The 17,381-nt window shown below is 41.9% G+C and overlaps 1 protein-coding gene across 6 annotated transcripts in view; it reads left to right on the top strand.

The window, feature by feature from the left end:
• TSNARE1 (t-SNARE domain containing 1) overlaps positions 1–17,381 on the top strand; it is a 491,728-nt gene that overhangs the window by 306,456 nt on the left and 167,891 nt on the right. For all 6 annotated transcript variants that reach the window (XM_052787740.1, XM_052787739.1, XM_052787738.1 and 3 more), the window contains one exon: positions 3,010–3,092. In XM_052787740.1, coding sequence (XP_052643700.1) covers positions 3,010–3,092 — 83 coding nt within the window. The remainder of the gene's footprint in view (positions 1–3,009; positions 3,093–17,381) is intronic.

The raw sequence follows: 17,381 nt of genomic DNA, 5'->3' as shown, positions 1-17,381 counted from the left end.
GCACTAAGGTCCTGGGAAACACCAGATACATGAGCAAGTTCTGTTACTTTGATTAGGTAGTTGTCAAGGCTTTGAGCACACTCCCCCCATCCCTTCCAAATCCTGTCGCAAAGTAGCTTAAAACATGGAGGTGCTTTCCTGTGTAAAGTTGTATTTTGTAACCCAAAACCATGGCCAGACTTCATGCTTCTAAAATTAGCAAATGTCCCAGCAGGATATATTCCTAGTTTTGGTTCAATTTTTTTACCTGATTTTTTTCTTCTTTTCTCCCTAACGTGTAACAGCTTGGCTGTAGGAAAGCTATGGCATGTTGGAGCTTTGAGTGGTCAGGATCTGAACTTCAATTGGTGCAAACTGGTGTTGTCCCAGTGGCTAGTTCTTATGGACTTCCACAGAACGTATAAAAATTTTTTTAGGTGAAACCAATCTGCTTAACTATGTATCATGTAGTCATGCTTAAACATACAAGTAAATACTTGTCAACAACTAGGCAACTAAGAATTTGTCACCTTGGGTGAGTGACAAGTTATTCTGGCTGATGAATGTATTAACTCTTTTGGGTTCTCTGCCTTATGCCCTTTGTTTCCATATGCAGAGAGGCTTATATACACAGTGCTGGAAATTGGACTGGGGCTTGTAGTTACCAATTACACAGCACTGTCTTAACATGCAAACACAGAAAGCACTCCCCTGTCCTACAAAGCCAATCTAGCCCACTTTTCAGCTGTTTCTCAATTCTAACCAGAAAACATCAAGTGTGCCTCTACTGCTACTCGTATAAAATAATATGTAGAATGACCAATTACTGATTTGTGAGTCAGCCTCAATGTCTGGATGGAAAGACACCAGGGCCAGCCCTGGAGTCGGGACATCTATTCTTTTTAAACAGAAGTGTGATACCAATTGACAGTGATAGCACTTGTGGAGATGTGGTAGTAGGGTTTTCCTTGTAAACTCGCCTATGACGTCATTATTATCAAGTGACAGGTTGAAATCTGTCTACCACGTTTCGCTCAGAAGAAACACCTTGTTTCTCAGGCACACTTGTTTGAGGTAGACCCTGGGTAGATCCACTCACATGGCAAAAATGCTGCTCACTGCAGTGTGCTGTTGTGCCAATCGTTTTTCTGTTCATCATTTCTGGTAATTCAGCACCATTTTTTTCTCCTCGTATTGAAAAGAAAAATCTGACACGTTCCCAGAAATGCCTTCAGCTCAATGCAATACTGGAAGTAAACTCTTCAAGGCTGTCACACTGGTGTGTGCATGTGTGTGGATGCAGCTCTTCTAAGGCTCTGTAGAAGAAAATTTGATATTTCTTCACAGACAGAGGTTGAGTTCCTTAGAAGCCTTTTGGTCTCTTCCTTCTAAGTCCTGAATGCAAGAAAAATATTTGGGCAGAGGTCAGTGATGCCAACCGAGGTCCGCGGTGTTAAAGTCTTAATAAAAATGGTTTGAGAAGCATAGGATATAGCTAATAAAATGATGCTATATCAATCTATAAAAGTGCTGGCCATGTAGTTTTTTTCTTGTGTACTACAGCATGCATAATCAAAAATAAAAGGAATGGAAAACCATCTCTCCCAGGTGTAATACAAGACTTTTAACAGGTTTCTAAGTGTTAAGATGAAGTTTGTTTATTCCACGGTTCTGTTGGTTTGTGGTTTCTTTGCTCTTTTTTTAAGTTGTGTTATCAGAAATGCATAATTACATTAACAGACTTGCAACACTGTTTCACTTAAAAATGGCAAAACCCGAACACAACCACTTTCCACAGTTTATCTGCAAACCCTCATTTCTTTACCCATCACAAAAGTGGCCAGACTAATTAGTGTTCTTTCCTTCAAAAGCAAAAGAATAAATTACTTAAATCTTCTGTGGCATGTCCTAATCCGACTCCTAATACCATCAGTTGAAGAATTTCCATTAATTTTGTTAAGGATTAGAGGAATCCCTGGAACCTTATTCTCAAATTTCTACCTGTGGTTGAATTCCTCCTGATCCTTTCCATATGCTCCATGGTGCAATATCTGCTTGAAAACACAGAAGCAGACCAAGTGCACATGATCTTCCATTGTGGCCAGGAATTATTGGCTGCACATCTCTTAGGGGACAAACTGGTGAAGATTTCTAAGATTTCTGCTGGAAACACAAACCCTTATTTGCAGGTTTTATACCATAGGTGTCTTGCTTTCTAAGCACCGCTCTGGAGTCTAAGTGAATACTTGTCTTTGGTGGAAGCAAGGAGCTGCCAGCTGCAAGGTGTAGCTGATAATCTTTCTTTTCTAGTCACATTTTGATTCCTCATGGTTCCTCCAGCTTCCCCCAACATCATACCTAGCAATCTAGGGTGAGATTCTTCTCCCTTAATTTTAGGTAGAGGCGATGTGTCTCAATCTGAGCCATCTGTACAGACCTCACTTGCAGCTTGGAAATGTCATCCAGGAGTTTAGGTTGTTATTCGTCTAATATCATCAGCAGCAGGCAGCTACTATAGTGGGATGAATTGCACACTACAGACTTGCTCTCTGTTGACGGTGATAGCGCCCGAGGTGACTTGCTTAAGTACAGCCACCTGGGGATGGTCAATAACCCACAAGTACTCAGATGAATCTTATCCCTGAGCTCTAATAATGAGATAATTTTAGATACAGTCTGCTGTGCCCCTTCTGTAATTTAACTCTCATCTAGTCAATTTACCAGTCTTGAGCTTCTTTCTTTTGAATTCTCTATCGGTCTTCCCATTGGTTTCAGTGGGAATGGGATGAGCTGCTGACCTCCATCCTGTCTGGGGACACATGGAGAGCTGTCAGTCATACTGCCTCTGACTGATGGGTTAGGTATTCATCAAAATGGGTGGTGTTCCTATTTCCCTGTAGTACTACAGCTTGCAAACAAGAGGCTGCTGATGTCTTTATGCCCATGAGTAAATTGCTGAATTGCTGTTGGTATAAAGTCTTTGTTTTAGGTTTGTACCCTGTAATTATCTTCTATTATCTTAATTTGCAGATAGTATTGAAGCCAACATTGAGACTGCATCTTCTAATGTAGAATCAGCCAATGAGCAGTTGGCAAAAGCCAGTCAGCACCAAGTAAGTGGGTCTAAAAAACCCTACAGATACATTCAGTAATAGTATTTAAAATAAAGAGAACACTTGGCGGCTGTGAACCACATGGCACATGGGCTGCTTTGGATTTGTGCTACCTGGAAAGATGATAAAGCATACTCTAAGTAAGAGCTAAACTTTTTTCTTATATATATGATGAAATTACTGTAGCATTGACAATTTGCATTACAGTAGTCATTAAGAGATCTGCATATTAAAGACACATTTCCCAGTAGGAAACTCAATAATTCACTACTGTTGTTCTTGGAAAGACTTCATAAAAAGTGTATCATTTAAGTGTATATGTGCTTCTTATTGGAGTGTTTCCCTATAATCAGGCAACAGTGCTTTTTAAGAACAACTGAGTTGTTGAAAGACATGATGTGGTTGGTGAATAACAGCTATGGGAATGGCATTCAGCACTTTTTAAAGGCAATTTGAAGGTCGATTTTTTGGTTGTTTTTTTTCTTTTTCTTCATTGGTGCAAGAATAAAACACACACACACATGAAACACTAATCTTTTTGAAAATAGCTTGACCAGAAAGAACTCTTTGATGCTTACAGCTAGTACTTCCTAGGGAGAAAGGGGGTGCGGGAGAGCGAACAAAGAAAAAATTGTTATTGCTTGCATTGTATTAACAGAACAAAAGCTGTTAGTTTCCTTTTTTCCTCAATCATAAATGAGTTTGTTGAAGTCCAAATTGAGTTTCATGTATCTGGAGTCTTGTTATGACAAACTGTAGCTGAGGTCCATGTGAGTACATAGTGCCTCCTTGTTGGTCCTTGGACACAATGAATTCTGAAGGTCTGGGGCAAACTTCCAGACCAAAGGAGTAAGAGCCACAGGCATTTTACTCCACTGAAAAGGAGTTATGTGATTTTAAAATTATCTACAGCTCATTTTCTGGTGAAACGTACTTTGCCAATTGTGGGTAATAAGAACAACTTTTGTAGAACTTTGATGTTGCAGAAACTAAGTGTGGTCTTCAGCTACATTTTGGTTTTAAAGGCACATATATTCAAGATAATGTGTGTCACCTTGCACGTAATCCTGCATTTGCTTTGAAAATAGCCTGTTGCGGTTTTACTGCATGAAGTCTAAAATGAGACTAGAATAAATTTAATACTTGACAGTAGAGCCGATTGCAAACCTGCAAATGAGTTAATGACAATTTTGGCTAAGAAGGTCAAAGAGTAGTCAGGCAGAAAATGAACGCAGCACAGTGTAAAGGATCTGCTTTCTTCAGCCAGCAGGAGCTGCTGAAATAGCCTGCCCAGTTAGGAGGCCCTTTATTCCTCAGATATGTTGATCAAGATGAAGATATAGCCAGTTTTAGCAATTCAACTGCTGCTAAGGGCATAAATGTGTGCTGACTGGTATTTATGGGAAAACACAGTCTCCCTTGCCCTTGAAACAAGCCTGTATAGACAAATACCGTTTTGGAAACTTCTGCTGCCAAAGAAAAAGTGCAGTCCAGATCTCCTGTAGAGGACAGGTAGCTAACCTGTACACTACTGGATGAGAACGACTAGACAAGTGCATGCAACCCCAGCTTGCTCTTTGTCACCTCTTTCATGCGGTTCCCTGAGATATGGACAGAAAATGAGGTGGTTTTGTGACTTTGGTTGCTGGCCTGCTGGTCTGGGGTTTGTCAAATGGCATATGATGCCTCCTCTGTTATGTGCCGTGATTATCTGCTCATCTTATATCCAAAAGGACGTTGTCTCTATAATGTGACAAGAAGGGTCTTGGTCACACATCCCTCAAGGGCTTTTGTAGGAAGCGATGTTGGTGCCACTTGCATACATACACCTAATACAGAGCGAGTATAGGCCATCCTTCCAGGTTGTATGTGTGGTTTTGGCTGCTTTAGAAATATCTAGGATGGATTTGGGAAAATGATCAGCCAGATGGCTTTGTGGGTGAACTGCTTTCAAGGGAGCTGCCATAGTTTTATACACTTTAAATTCCCTCTGTACTCTTCTGTGCTGCTCAGAGATCAAAAGCACAGACTGTTTTATAAATCTTACTGAGTCATTTTCCTTCTTTTGTTAAACTGCCAATTCATTAATGTGTTTGGCTGTTACCTACGACCTCTAGTACAGTATGATTGTCCTGTAAATGCAGACTGGCTTACATACATTTGTTATTTATTCCTATTTATATGTATATGTGCGTGTGTGTGTGTAGTATTTATATGAGTATATCAACAAATACGTACATAAACTGAGAAATCAGAAATGTCATCTTTGCTGAAACACTCAAGCTTAAGACCTACTGTAGACCTTAATGAACAGATTTCTGTCAGGAATAAAGATTAAGTCACTGGAGATTTAACATAATGTTTGCATATAATGCAATGCAGTCACTTCACCAATACAACTTGGCACACCAGTTCCAACCTGTGCATTAACATAACAAAGCGTCAGTAAATAGCTTTTCTTTAACTAGTACAAAATAAGGCATTTAGGTTCCCTGAAATGATGGAAATGTTTAAACAAATGTAAATATCTTCCTGCTGAGCTCCTTTGCCTGCATTTTAAATTTTGTTAGGTGCTCTTTCATCTTGAGGTGTGCATACTAACAGTAGTGTTTTATTACTTTTTGTGAATTCTCATGCCCCCCATCTAAACTCTTCCTCCGCCCACAATGAAACCTCAACAACCACTCCCCCCTCAAAAACTGTAAAACTATAATAAAGAACGTATGAGGGAAATAGATGGTAAGTAAGGTAGTGGTGGCCAACTTTCAGGTTGGACAAGGCTGTGGGGCTCAGTGCAGCCCGCAGCCAGCCCCTGCTCTCAGCCCAGGGAAGGGAGCAGTAGGTGGCTGTGCAAATGATTCTGCTTCCCTCCTCTCTGTTCTCTCCCATCTCCTACCCTATGGGCCTGCACATCTTCCCCCTTTTCAGTGGACATGTACATGCATCATGAGGTAGGTATAACTCTTCACTGGTCCCCATACAGAGGTGAGATACCAAGTTGCAACCCTTGTGTGTCTCCATCTGACATGAGGCAGCTTGTCTCAGAAGAAGGGTTGGGCACTGTTCTTCTAAGAGGAAGGATCAGACAGCTCAGGAAAGTAGATGTTTTCAATTTATCATTACGGTCTTGATCTTAGATGCCACAGGAAGTCCCTGAGTCCATGCTGGGTACCATAATTGGCAGCCACATTATTGCCTGTAGTCCCTCTTCTCAGCTGTAGACTTCACCCCCTGACAGTAACACTTCCCTGCTTCGCCAAGTAAATTCACTAAGGACTCTGTGGCGGTCAGATATTACAGAGACTCTACGGACCGTATAGAAAAATAGCAATACCCATTATGCCTATCCATGATGTAGAAAAAATTTATCTTATGTCATATTCACTTTTATTTCCATAAATTTTTCCCTGCCATTGTAAATCATTGTATATGTTCTGATTTCAGCACTGCTTGATTTATATTGGGTGAGAGGTACTTGCTATATCTGTGCTGCAATAGAGGATGTGGTAGATGAATTTGTAATTAATCATGAGCAAAAAAGGTATTACTTGCCAGAGGCATAAAAGGTTTAGTGGGAGCTGTCAGAGCTTTGGAAAAAATACTTTTTTTTTTTTTTTTAATTATTAGCAGGTTTTTTCCTCTCATTTTAAATTATTATCATTACAGAATAATTGTTTGCGCTTAAACTTATTTTTACTACAGGTAACAGTTAAACTTGGCCACTGCATTTTCTGTAGGAACATGCAGGGTCAAAATGCAAATGAAAGCATAAATATTGGATATTGATACCAGGAGTAGAGGAACAGAGGCTTGCTCCCATACAAAAGCCCTCTTGGTCACAGAAACTTGACAATTTTACTTTCTTGTCCTACTTCTCACTAGAAAATTCAAGTTTAAAAGATGACTGAGAGGCAAACAAGTCTGGCAGAGAGAAGCCAGAAGAAGTAATCTCTTGCAGTAGACTTGCTTCGGTGCCTTTGTTTTCTGTGAGGCTCTCAACTCTTGGACCTAAAGCAGAAATGACGACCCTTGCCATTTAATACCAATGGCCCAGATTTGTCTCCTGAAATGTCACTGCCCGTGTCCCTAGAGAAAATGATTCAACCCACCTATCTTAAAACACCTATTTTAACATGGGTCAAATTGCTCTGTGGAAAGTAGGGATTTATTGGACCAAATATGAGTGTGTTTGGTGGACATACGTATGTCTGAGTTAAGTGTCTGGACTCCCTTTACATCAACCAGAAGGAGGAATTTCTTCCAGCCCACGCCTCGTCTCATCTCACAGGAGATGTCTGACATAGGTCTGATGGCTGCCTCTCTGGAGATGTCTGTTCTCTCCTTTGTCTATAAAGTCCAGACGATAGCAATTACATTGCAAACATTTCAAGGGAAAATGAATCCCATGCCTATCACCCACCCCTTTATCGAAAAAAAGGGGAGATCTAGACACCCGATGGTCTCAGTGCCTGCCTTTGAGATTAACTTAAGTGGGCTGAACATCACACAGAGGGGCTGGCTGCAACAAGATGAGCAGTTTTACTTTGCTCAGTTTGTTCATAGCTTCCTGCAGATGGATTGAGAGGAAGAAAAAGAAACAAACGCAGACTCCACGGATACATATTAAACCAGTTACTCTTTTTGACGCAAAGTTTGGCCTAAGTTCAGCTTGGCCACACTGACTGAAGGACTCTGTGTGCTGACTGTTGAAGCTAATTTGTTTTGGAAGAGCTGCTTGTGTTGCTCTGATTAATGCTGGTTGCTTTCCTTCCCTATATCCTCTGTGGAAGTCAAGCTAATTTGGATTCACTGGCATCGCAAAGGCAAGCAACAGTTCAGTGACCCACTTGTGTAGTCTAAGAACAATGAGTTTTTTTCCTGTAAAGAAGCAATTCCTGGATCTGGCTTTCAGGGATACACAGAGAGGCACTTTGAAGGCTGGAGCGTTAAGGAAAAAAGCCTCATAAATCTGTGACATTTGCAGAGAGATCTTACTGCCTGGGGACCACCAATAAAGGACTGGCTTCAATTTTTGCACAAATAACTTATTGGTATTTTAAAAACAATAGAAAATCTGAGTTTCAAAAATCACCTTCTCGGAGTCTTTGAAATTTCCTGGCGTGCTAGCCTCTTAAAGCACTTGCTACTTAAAAATACTCTGATAATGAAGATTGTCTTCTCCTCTTTCCTATGGGTATGCCCTAAGATCCTGATTTACACTGCCATTAAACCTTTTTAAAGCTAATCATTTTAAAACTACGGTGTACAGCCACTTAGCACCACAATAAAATGGGATTGCACCCTAATGTCTCCAGCAGCAGCCACCCAACATGCTGCAAAGCCGTGGTGGACTGGCGTGGTTGGAGTATCTTGATGCAAACGCAGCTTTGTAGCTACTTAATCTCTTAGGACAAGAAGAGGCTAAATGCTCATAAGGCAGATTCGTGACTTAGATGTAATGACAATCTACTGCTAACTATAAGATGCAACATATACAATCAACCTCCTGTTGCTGTTGCTTAGCTGTGTCTGTTGCCAGTGTGAACGTGGCTGAGTTTGCTTCTTCTTTGGGTAATTAGCACTTGGAAGTTTTATTCGAGGGATTATGAAGCTATTCTTTCTTCTGGCGGTTTCTGCCTGTGAAAGTGATGGGAGCTGAATTAAAGCTGCAATAGGAACTCAGAGCTCTGTAAGGACTCCAAGCAAAAGCCATTACTGAAGTGACTGTGTAATTACACGACTGAGCCTTAATCCCCCTCTTCAGTAGCAGAAGGAAACTTCGCCGCCATCCAGAGTCCTCACGATTCCGTGCCGTGATCTTCAGTTAGTAAAAGAAGTCCTCTCCAAATTGTCTGAATCTCTCAAAAAACAACCAATTTGCAGTCCCTTTCTACTTGCTGTTTCTCAGTCCGCAGCAACACACTCTCCCCAGCTCAGTTGAGAAACCTCTGCCTGGGCTTCCCACTCAGAACTGATTTCTTCAATTTCAAAGCAATTTCTCCTCCATAGCACTTGCTTTTCTTCCACCCCTTCCCTCTCCCATTAAGCCATATCTTTTCATTTTCGCTCTCAATTCCAATCTCTCAGTCCTCCTCCGTTGACGCATGGCTGCCAGCAACACTGCAGCCACAAACAGTCCATTCCCTTATAATGATCACACTAATTTGTTTGCCCAGATTGCTCAAAATCTACCATATAAGGATGTTTGCTTGTATTGCCTTTCAGATGTGCCCCCACATGGTCTGTATTGCTACAGAGCCTTGAAGCAACCCTTGCTGCATGCCTGCCTGTACTATCAGGCTCTTTTTGTCTTGGCAGTGTGTTGTGGCCAGCGAGCAAGGCTGTCCGGGGCAGTGTTTTGAACAATTAAATTGTTTCACCCTTTACTTTCCCTCAACAAATAGTCAGCAGCAGCAGGTGGTTGGGATAAAACTTATGCTTGCTTTTTTCCTTGCTCCACTGGCTCCCTATGAAAGACAGACTGAGTTTTCAGATTTAAGAGTGTTTTATTTTGAAGCAACTTCTGTTTGTGTGTGTTTTTTTACTGTATTTTAATGCAGCCCATTTACAAAACAGCTGCTTACCATAGGAAATGGTGTTCAAGTCAGCGGCAGTCCAAGTGATAAATGAGCTGCATGAATGCAGCAACTTAACCTCAGTGAGGTCTGAGCCATAACATTTATTTAAACCTATCTTTGTTTTCTGTAAATAATGGATCTGTATAATCAAATATTTATTGGGAAAGAGTTTGTTTAGAGCTTTTGGATGTCATGCACTTGGGTGCTCTTGCATGTGAAAGTAAAATCTTTCAGGCTATTTGTAATCACAAGTGAACATTTCTTCATTTGTACCATCAAAAAGAGAGAGTTGACTCAGCCAGGTGGTAGCTTAATCTTTCTTTCTGTTATTATAAACCATGCCTAGTAGGATTTTTGGAAGAAAAAAAAATCTAAAGTTGTCTATTGTGAGCTCACTTTTTATTTAAGCACAAATCACTCGAGGAAATGGAAAGGGCAAGAGTGAAGGAGAAGGAAAGGATATGACGGAAAGGTTGGGAGCAAATTTAGTGGTGAGGTGCTGTTGGTGAAGCTGTTTTGGCCGGTGAGAAGATGAGTGGGTAGGCTGTAGTCTTTACTGATTTTTCACCTTGGTGGTATGCAGCACCGGGACTGTATTGAGGTTTAGGAATATCGGTAACATTATGCGTGGTGGTCTGGATTCAGTATTTCAAAGGCAAGGATTTTGTACGGGAAAGCTGAACAAGTCAGATCTGTGACAATTCCGAGATGGCAGAAGGAAATCACATACTGTCTTTTGTTTTTCTTTTTAATTTGTTTAACAAAATCTCTTTCCAGGGTACAATTTCATTTTGAGGGGTCAGAGATTAAAAAGCAATTTTCCCTCACTGACAGCGGCATAAACTAGTGAGTTACATTTCTCTTAATGGCCTCATTTAACAGAGGAGTGAATGGAAATCCTTGATTACTGAGTGGAAAACCACACTTGGAGTCATCCTTGTGCCTAGTGACAGCACATGTAATCAACTGCATTGCCCAAAGGTCAAATCTTTGAGAAATGGTATTAAACTTACCTCTTAATGGCTAGGAATACCAGGAAGTTAGGAATATTAGCACTGTATGTGTATACCTAACCTGGATCTGATGAAAACCAGGAGCAGAAACTAAGTATCCCGGTTTGAGTCCCAGCTGTATAGCCTGCAGCAGTATTACACTGGGCTGTGAGCTTGTCAGATCTCATCAGCTAGGAAAATGGTCGAGCCTGGTCAGTGATCATACTGGAAACCTCCTCTGAAAATCTTCACGTGCAGGCAGCAGTGCTTTTCTGTTCACTTTCTGAGTGACTCCTTTCTAACACAGGGACACTGTCCAAACAGTGCCACCATTCCTGAGGTATTTCATCAAGTTTTGATAATTAGTGTCAGTAAAGGTGCCACATTGGTTTTCAAAGCCACAGTGAAACTAATAGTTGAACTCCAGTATGGGGATTTATATTCTGATTTCTGTGCCTTGAGGTTGTACTTAATTCTCATACACATCAGTTTATAAGCTCATCTTTTCCATAGGGACAGTGTAGGGACCTATAGTCAGTATAGTGTCATCTCATCTGACTTGGTACTTAAAATTTAGGCAGCTAGTCCAAGACAATCTAAGCTTCCTTTGCACATATGTTGTGCTTTAATCCCAGCTGGGAACAAAGCACCATGAAGCTGCTCGCTCACTCCTCACCCCCCACTGGGATGAGGAGGAGAAAATATAAAGAAAGGCTCATGGGTCAGGACAAGGACTGGGGGGGATCACTCACCAATTATGGTCACAGGCAAAAAGACAGGCTCAACTTGGGGAAAAAAACCAAAATCAATTCTATTTACTACCAATCAAATCAAAATAAGGATATTAGGAAGTAAAAGCCAACCTGAGAACAGCTTCCCCCCACCCATCCCTCCTTCCTGCCTCAACTCCACTCCCGGTTCTCTCCACCTTCTCCCTCCGGCGGCGGCGGGGGCTGGGGGCTGGGGTCGGTTCCTCACCCCTTGTCTCTGCTGCTTCTTCCTCCTCAGGGGGAGGAGGACTCCTCACTCGTCCCCTGCTCCACCGTGGGGTCCCTCCCATGGGAGACAGTTCTTCATGAATTGCTCTGGCGTGGGTCCTTTCCGTGGGCTGCAGTCCTTCAGTCACAGCCTGCTCCAGCGTGGGCTTTCCCACGGAGCGGCAGCCATCTTGTGGGGCATCCATCTGCTCTGGCATGGGCTCCTCTCTCCCCGGGCTGCAGGTGGGCATCTGCTCCCCCGCTCCCCTCCATGGGCTGGGGGGGGACAGCCTGCCGTCTCCCCACGGGCTGCAGGGGCATCCCCTCCTCCCTGCCTTCCTCACTGACCTCAGGATCCACAGAGGGGTTCCTCTCACATCCCAATCCCCTCACTCACTGCAGGTTCCCCTTCTTAAATCTGTTCTCCCACAGGTGTTACCACTGTCACTGATGGGCTCAGCCTGGGCCAGAGGTGGGTCCGACTTGGAGCCAGGGAAGCTTCTAGCAGCTTCTTACAGGAGCCACCCCTGAGGCCCCTGCCTGCTACCAAATCCCCGCCACACAAACCCAAACCAACATACGTCTGGAAGACAGTTCATTCTGCTTCTCTTGGTTATTGTACCTTAGTCTGTGATGAATAGTGCCCCGGAGGTGAACATCTTGCCTTCATGCTGATAGACAAGTACCTTCAAAAAAACATTTACCTACTAGGCAGCTAGGGTTTGGTTTTCTTTGCTTAAAAATAAATATTTAGTATTCTTTTGTGCTGAGTAAAGAATCCTGCTGTGTTTCTGGTTTCCACTATGGAATTTTGTTGTTCCCCCCAAAATCACAAGTCACAGCTATGTTTAAATGTTACAGAGAACCTGGGGCTTCTCAGATGCTCAGAAGTAGCTGAGAACGTAAGTGCTTATTCCCCTACTGTGTTTTAATAATGATATTGATCATGAAGGGAAAATTATATGTAAGGAGAAAGAAGTTACAGAAAAAGAAATTGCTTTTATTTCCATTTTGACAAAACCTGGAAGCACTTTAATCAAACATGTTTTCCACATTCCTGAAAGAAATCACAGGCCTGGTAGGATGCATTTGCAGTACAGCTCTCAGGTCATGGTCTGGCACTGTCAGAATTGGAGAACAGGAATTATTAAGTACAACTTATATTCAAGAGGAGAAAAGAGAGTGAATTACAGTCTCGCTAAATCTGACTTCAGCAATGTTGAAAGCTCTTGAAGACATTTCAAAATGAGGAATTAAAAGCAAGGAGTTCAGTGGAGAGTGGGACAAAATGGGATTTCATTTTACTTTGGAAAAATAATTGCATATCTTTCTTTGTAAGGATAAAGGATTTCCTTAGACAAAGGTGATAAGAAAGACTTGGCTTCCTGGTCTTCAGAGAAACATTTTCTACAATTACATCACATAAGGATTGTCCTTATTTAGAAGATTCATAGGAAAAGAGGTGCTGCTACTAGTCCATAGCTTGTTCTTGTATGGTCAGCTCTGATGTCTCTTCAGTTTGTTCTATATCACACTCTATTATGAGTTCAGGCTGGGCAGCTCAGCCCTGTCTTTGAGAGTACTCAGTCATTCCTATTTTCCCTACTGGGCTGATGTATGTGTGCATACCTCCAATAGTTTGGGGATGATAGGCTTCCTCCTAATTTCCTCACATGGAATATGGTGACTAAGCACAGCTCTCACTGGCTTTTCAGATCAGATGGCACAATGTGAATGGATGTAGGCCTCAGAAAATGTGTTTTCAATGTCTACACCTGGTCCACAATAACCTGACATGTATTGGTGCTTCCCTAAACAGCTGAAGGAGTAAGCTTGCTTGGGGTTTAGTTTGAACTGAAGACACCTGACTTTATCTGTCTGCTCTCTAGGGACCTACATCTGATTTGAGTGTCTAAATTCCCGTTGTATTTGATGGAGATGGAGGATACAATTCAGTTGCCCAACACAGGCACCTCGTGCCATTTAAGATGCACTTGGGAATCCCAAACAGCCACGTAAGGCTGACAGATATGAGACAGGAACTGCAGGAAACCCACGGCCTCCTGGGCTGCCAGCTGGAGGTCACCTCAAATACTGGATGCTTGTGTGTGGGCAACTGAATTGCCAACTCAATGCAGTCAGCAGAGTCTGGAAAAAGATTCAGCTGACCTCCCAGTAAATGTGTACTTCAGAGCTGATTCACTTCCTAGTCTTTATGGGGGGAGTTGAGTGATTCTGCCATGACTATAATAAGAGCTTAGACATCAAAGTATGTGTGTGGATGTGTAGCACGTCAGGTGTGGATACATACAGCCAAACTGGTGAGATATGGACTTGATAAGTGGGAAAAAGCTTGGGTGGAAACTTGACTGAACTGTCAGGCTTAAAGGGATGGAGCTGGGCATGTCTGGCACAGGGCAACCCACAGCCTCTTCCCACAGAGGCCACTCCTGCCAACACCTGGACATGGACATGCAATACATAGTTATATGCTAATAGTTGTGCAGAAGTTTGAAAAAAAAAAAAAGGAAAGAAAAAAATGATTAGTGCTAAATATTATACATCACATTTTTATTGGACTCTAATATCAAGGAAGCCAATTTTTTTCATTATGCTTGATAGTTAGAAAGCATCAGGAGAACTGATTTTACCTCTTGGCTATTAATCATAATGCAACAAACATGACTTGCTAGTGAGATAATCTTAAAGTGAAAATCATATAATTGCCTTTTTTTCTTTTTACGTAAAAGCTGGGGCAGAACTTAAGTTAAAAATCAGTGACTTAGATGTATTTGCAATCTACTCAAACATAACAGGTATTCTGGACACAGATTGTCTGACAGAGACAGCTTGCTGTAGATTTTTGTCATCTAACAGAAGACCAAAGTTTGGGTTACAGACTCCCTATGGACCCTCTGGTAAACAAAAGAGACTGGAAACTACAGAAAGAGATCCAAATCTTTGTAGGCTGTTAAAACAGCATAAGTTGGAAAACATTCAACTGGGCCTTGCACTTGTAGTTTTGTAGGAAATTAATTATTTCATTGGGTTTGGTGCAGTTGCTTCCTTTTTTGCACTATGTTTGGGCTAAGAGAGGAATGTACATCAAGTCCATTGATTCACCCTATGAAACCTATGAAGAACTAGAAACATAAATGGCCAGATGAGGCATAGATCCTACGTATTCATTAGGTCCTAGTGCTTTTGTGAGAGTTGCACCTGTTTGCTACAGGATAAAATTACTTCACGGACAAAATACTTTTTTTTTGGAAGCAGCCCTGTCCAATATATCGCTCAAATACTGTTAGGCAGCCATAAATCCAGGCAGTCCTGCCAAGTAAGCTAGATATCAGTTCTGTCTTAGGCACTCCAACAGTTTCTTTATCATTAAAGTTGTTTGTATTTCTTGATAGGCAAATCACTAGCCAACAAGTTCTGCAGGCTTAGTTCCTACCTTACAGTTAACACTGTTGTAATGAAAAATTACATCAGTGATCTCAGTGCAATTAAACTAATCTAAAAAAGTAGGAGATCGAGGTTGCACTTGAAAAGTCTCATTATCATTATAGGTAAATGGGAAAAAGCTTCTTTCAGACACTCACCCAAATGAAAATCTTCTGGCAGTAAGTTTTGTTTTCCTTGGGAGCATATGAAAAGTTGAATCTGGAAAATACACTTTGCCTGGTTCTGCTCAGACTTCCTGCAGCATGAGTCTTTTGATTTCTATTTGAATTGTTTCAGCGCAAGTAGAAAATCTAACCCTGGGCTTGTTTTAACATCTAAAGTTGATCCTCAGGTAGTATAAATGTGTGCAGTGGTCTGGAATTAAGATTTGCACACCAGGTAAGAAATGTCCCTTTTTCTACTACAGTTACAGCCTAGTAGTATCAGTTGTCATGGCTTATCTTCTTATTCATGGTCTATGGAGGCCATCAACAATTAACATCAGCATCGGCGTATTCTATATTCCTGTGTACTGTTTCTAAGTCAACATCAGGAAACCGCATCTATTTCATTACATTATTTCTAGGTTCTGGTGAGAATCCATCATCAAACTGTCTTCTCCTATTTTATCTGTTCAGGAAAGGAACTGATTTAAGTTGGTGGATGGCTTCTCCCTTGCCAGGGAGAAGAGCAACCTTAGCTCTGGAAGAATTTAAAATTGTGTTGTCAGAAGTGAATAAAACCCATGCAAGTTTCTACAGAATAAGTAAGCTTGTGGAGGGACTCTGCAACATTCTCTAGAAGATGTAGTGCTTGGGGAGCACCGTCCAGGAACTCAGAAGTTTCTCTTTCCATAAGGAGAGGCAGACAAGGAAAAGCTAATGGAGAAATTTGCTTGCCAGGGTGATCAATAGATGATACTGTGCAGATGGAGATTGAGAACTCATTTGGCTGGACAGGTGGAGGCTACTAAAGAGGTTGAGGTCCTGCTGGCAGTAGTGGAAGACAGGTGGTGGTGGTAAGGATGCAGATGCTTAGAATGATGCCCTAACTACAGCTTTGGAGCTTGGCTCAGGTAAAGACCCGGAACAGTCCCAATCATCCCTTCTACACATCAGCAGTCAAGGAAGGGCTATAAAGAAGGGGAGGTGATGACTCTTTCTTGGTAAAGTCATCTCTAAAGGAGGTAGAAAACTGTCCAATGCAATGTTAGACTACTAATGACAGCCTTATGGCTGACAGTTTACCATCCAACCATTACATACAATATCAATTCCTGGTCTGTTACAGGATGTCATATAAGGCAAGGATGTCTCTTTTACATGTATTCTCTAAGTTATTTGAAAAGCATTAGTTCTGCAAAGAAAAAGAGAATCATACACAGATGGAAAGAGTTTTTAAGCTCCAGAATTTTATCACCACAGCATGTCAAATGAAGTAGGTGCTCCAAAGGCAAAGAAAGCCCTCTAGTGCATAGTATAAAACATTAACAGGCATTTGTATCCACAAAAAGCCCGAGGAGAAACAAAGCTCCCAAATGCTTTTCCTACATTCACAAGTACAGTGGCAAAGAAAGCACTGCTGCTTGAGTGCTGTACTGGCAGAGACTTCTCGTTGTGTTGCTAAAACATAGAGAATTCATGTTCTGATACTGGGATCGCTGCCACGGGCAAGGAGAAGAAAGTGCCTTGTTGCACACGAATGCCTTTGAAGACAACTCTGATGTCTGTGCCAGCTGAGATGGATGTGTCAGGAGCTAGGGGTGCCACAGACTAGTTTTGTTTTCCTCCTCTCTTCCTCCTTACATACTCAATCTTTAAGAGGTGGTCATGCCAAACTACCCAGCAACTCAAGCGTGATGCCTCCGAGTTTGAGAAGCAAGCGCTCAATGCCCACGTCCAGTCGAGCACTTTCATATCCTCTTGGTACCAACATCAGAGCTCTCCTTGGTCCAACAGAAGCTCATCCTGGAGGACTCAGTGGAACAGAAAAGGCCAGCAAATGATGTGGAGTCCCTTGAGTAGACATTGGGGAGGCTGGTGAGTTCCTGGCCCTCGTGCGGGGAGACAATTTCAGTGCCAGGCTGCACTACTGCTGTCCAAATGCCTCCCTAGATAGGTACTGGGGAGACTGTGGAGCAGACTGGGATTAAGGTCTTCTGTGCAATGATCTTAGAAGACTAGGAAACACCTAAAGGAACCACGCCCTCTTCATAAACCACAACTTCATTATTACATTTTTTTAAGATGACTCTTCAGAAAAAAAAAAATTATACAGTGGGTCAAAAATTCATTGGTT

The sequence above is a fragment of the Harpia harpyja genome, chromosome 5 (genome assembly GCF_026419915.1).
Source record: "Harpia harpyja isolate bHarHar1 chromosome 5, bHarHar1 primary haplotype, whole genome shotgun sequence".
Taxonomy (NCBI): Eukaryota; Metazoa; Chordata; class Aves; order Accipitriformes; family Accipitridae; genus Harpia; species Harpia harpyja.
Note: the sequence above shows the minus strand (reverse complement) of the source record. Positions and strands in the feature narration are given on the sequence as shown.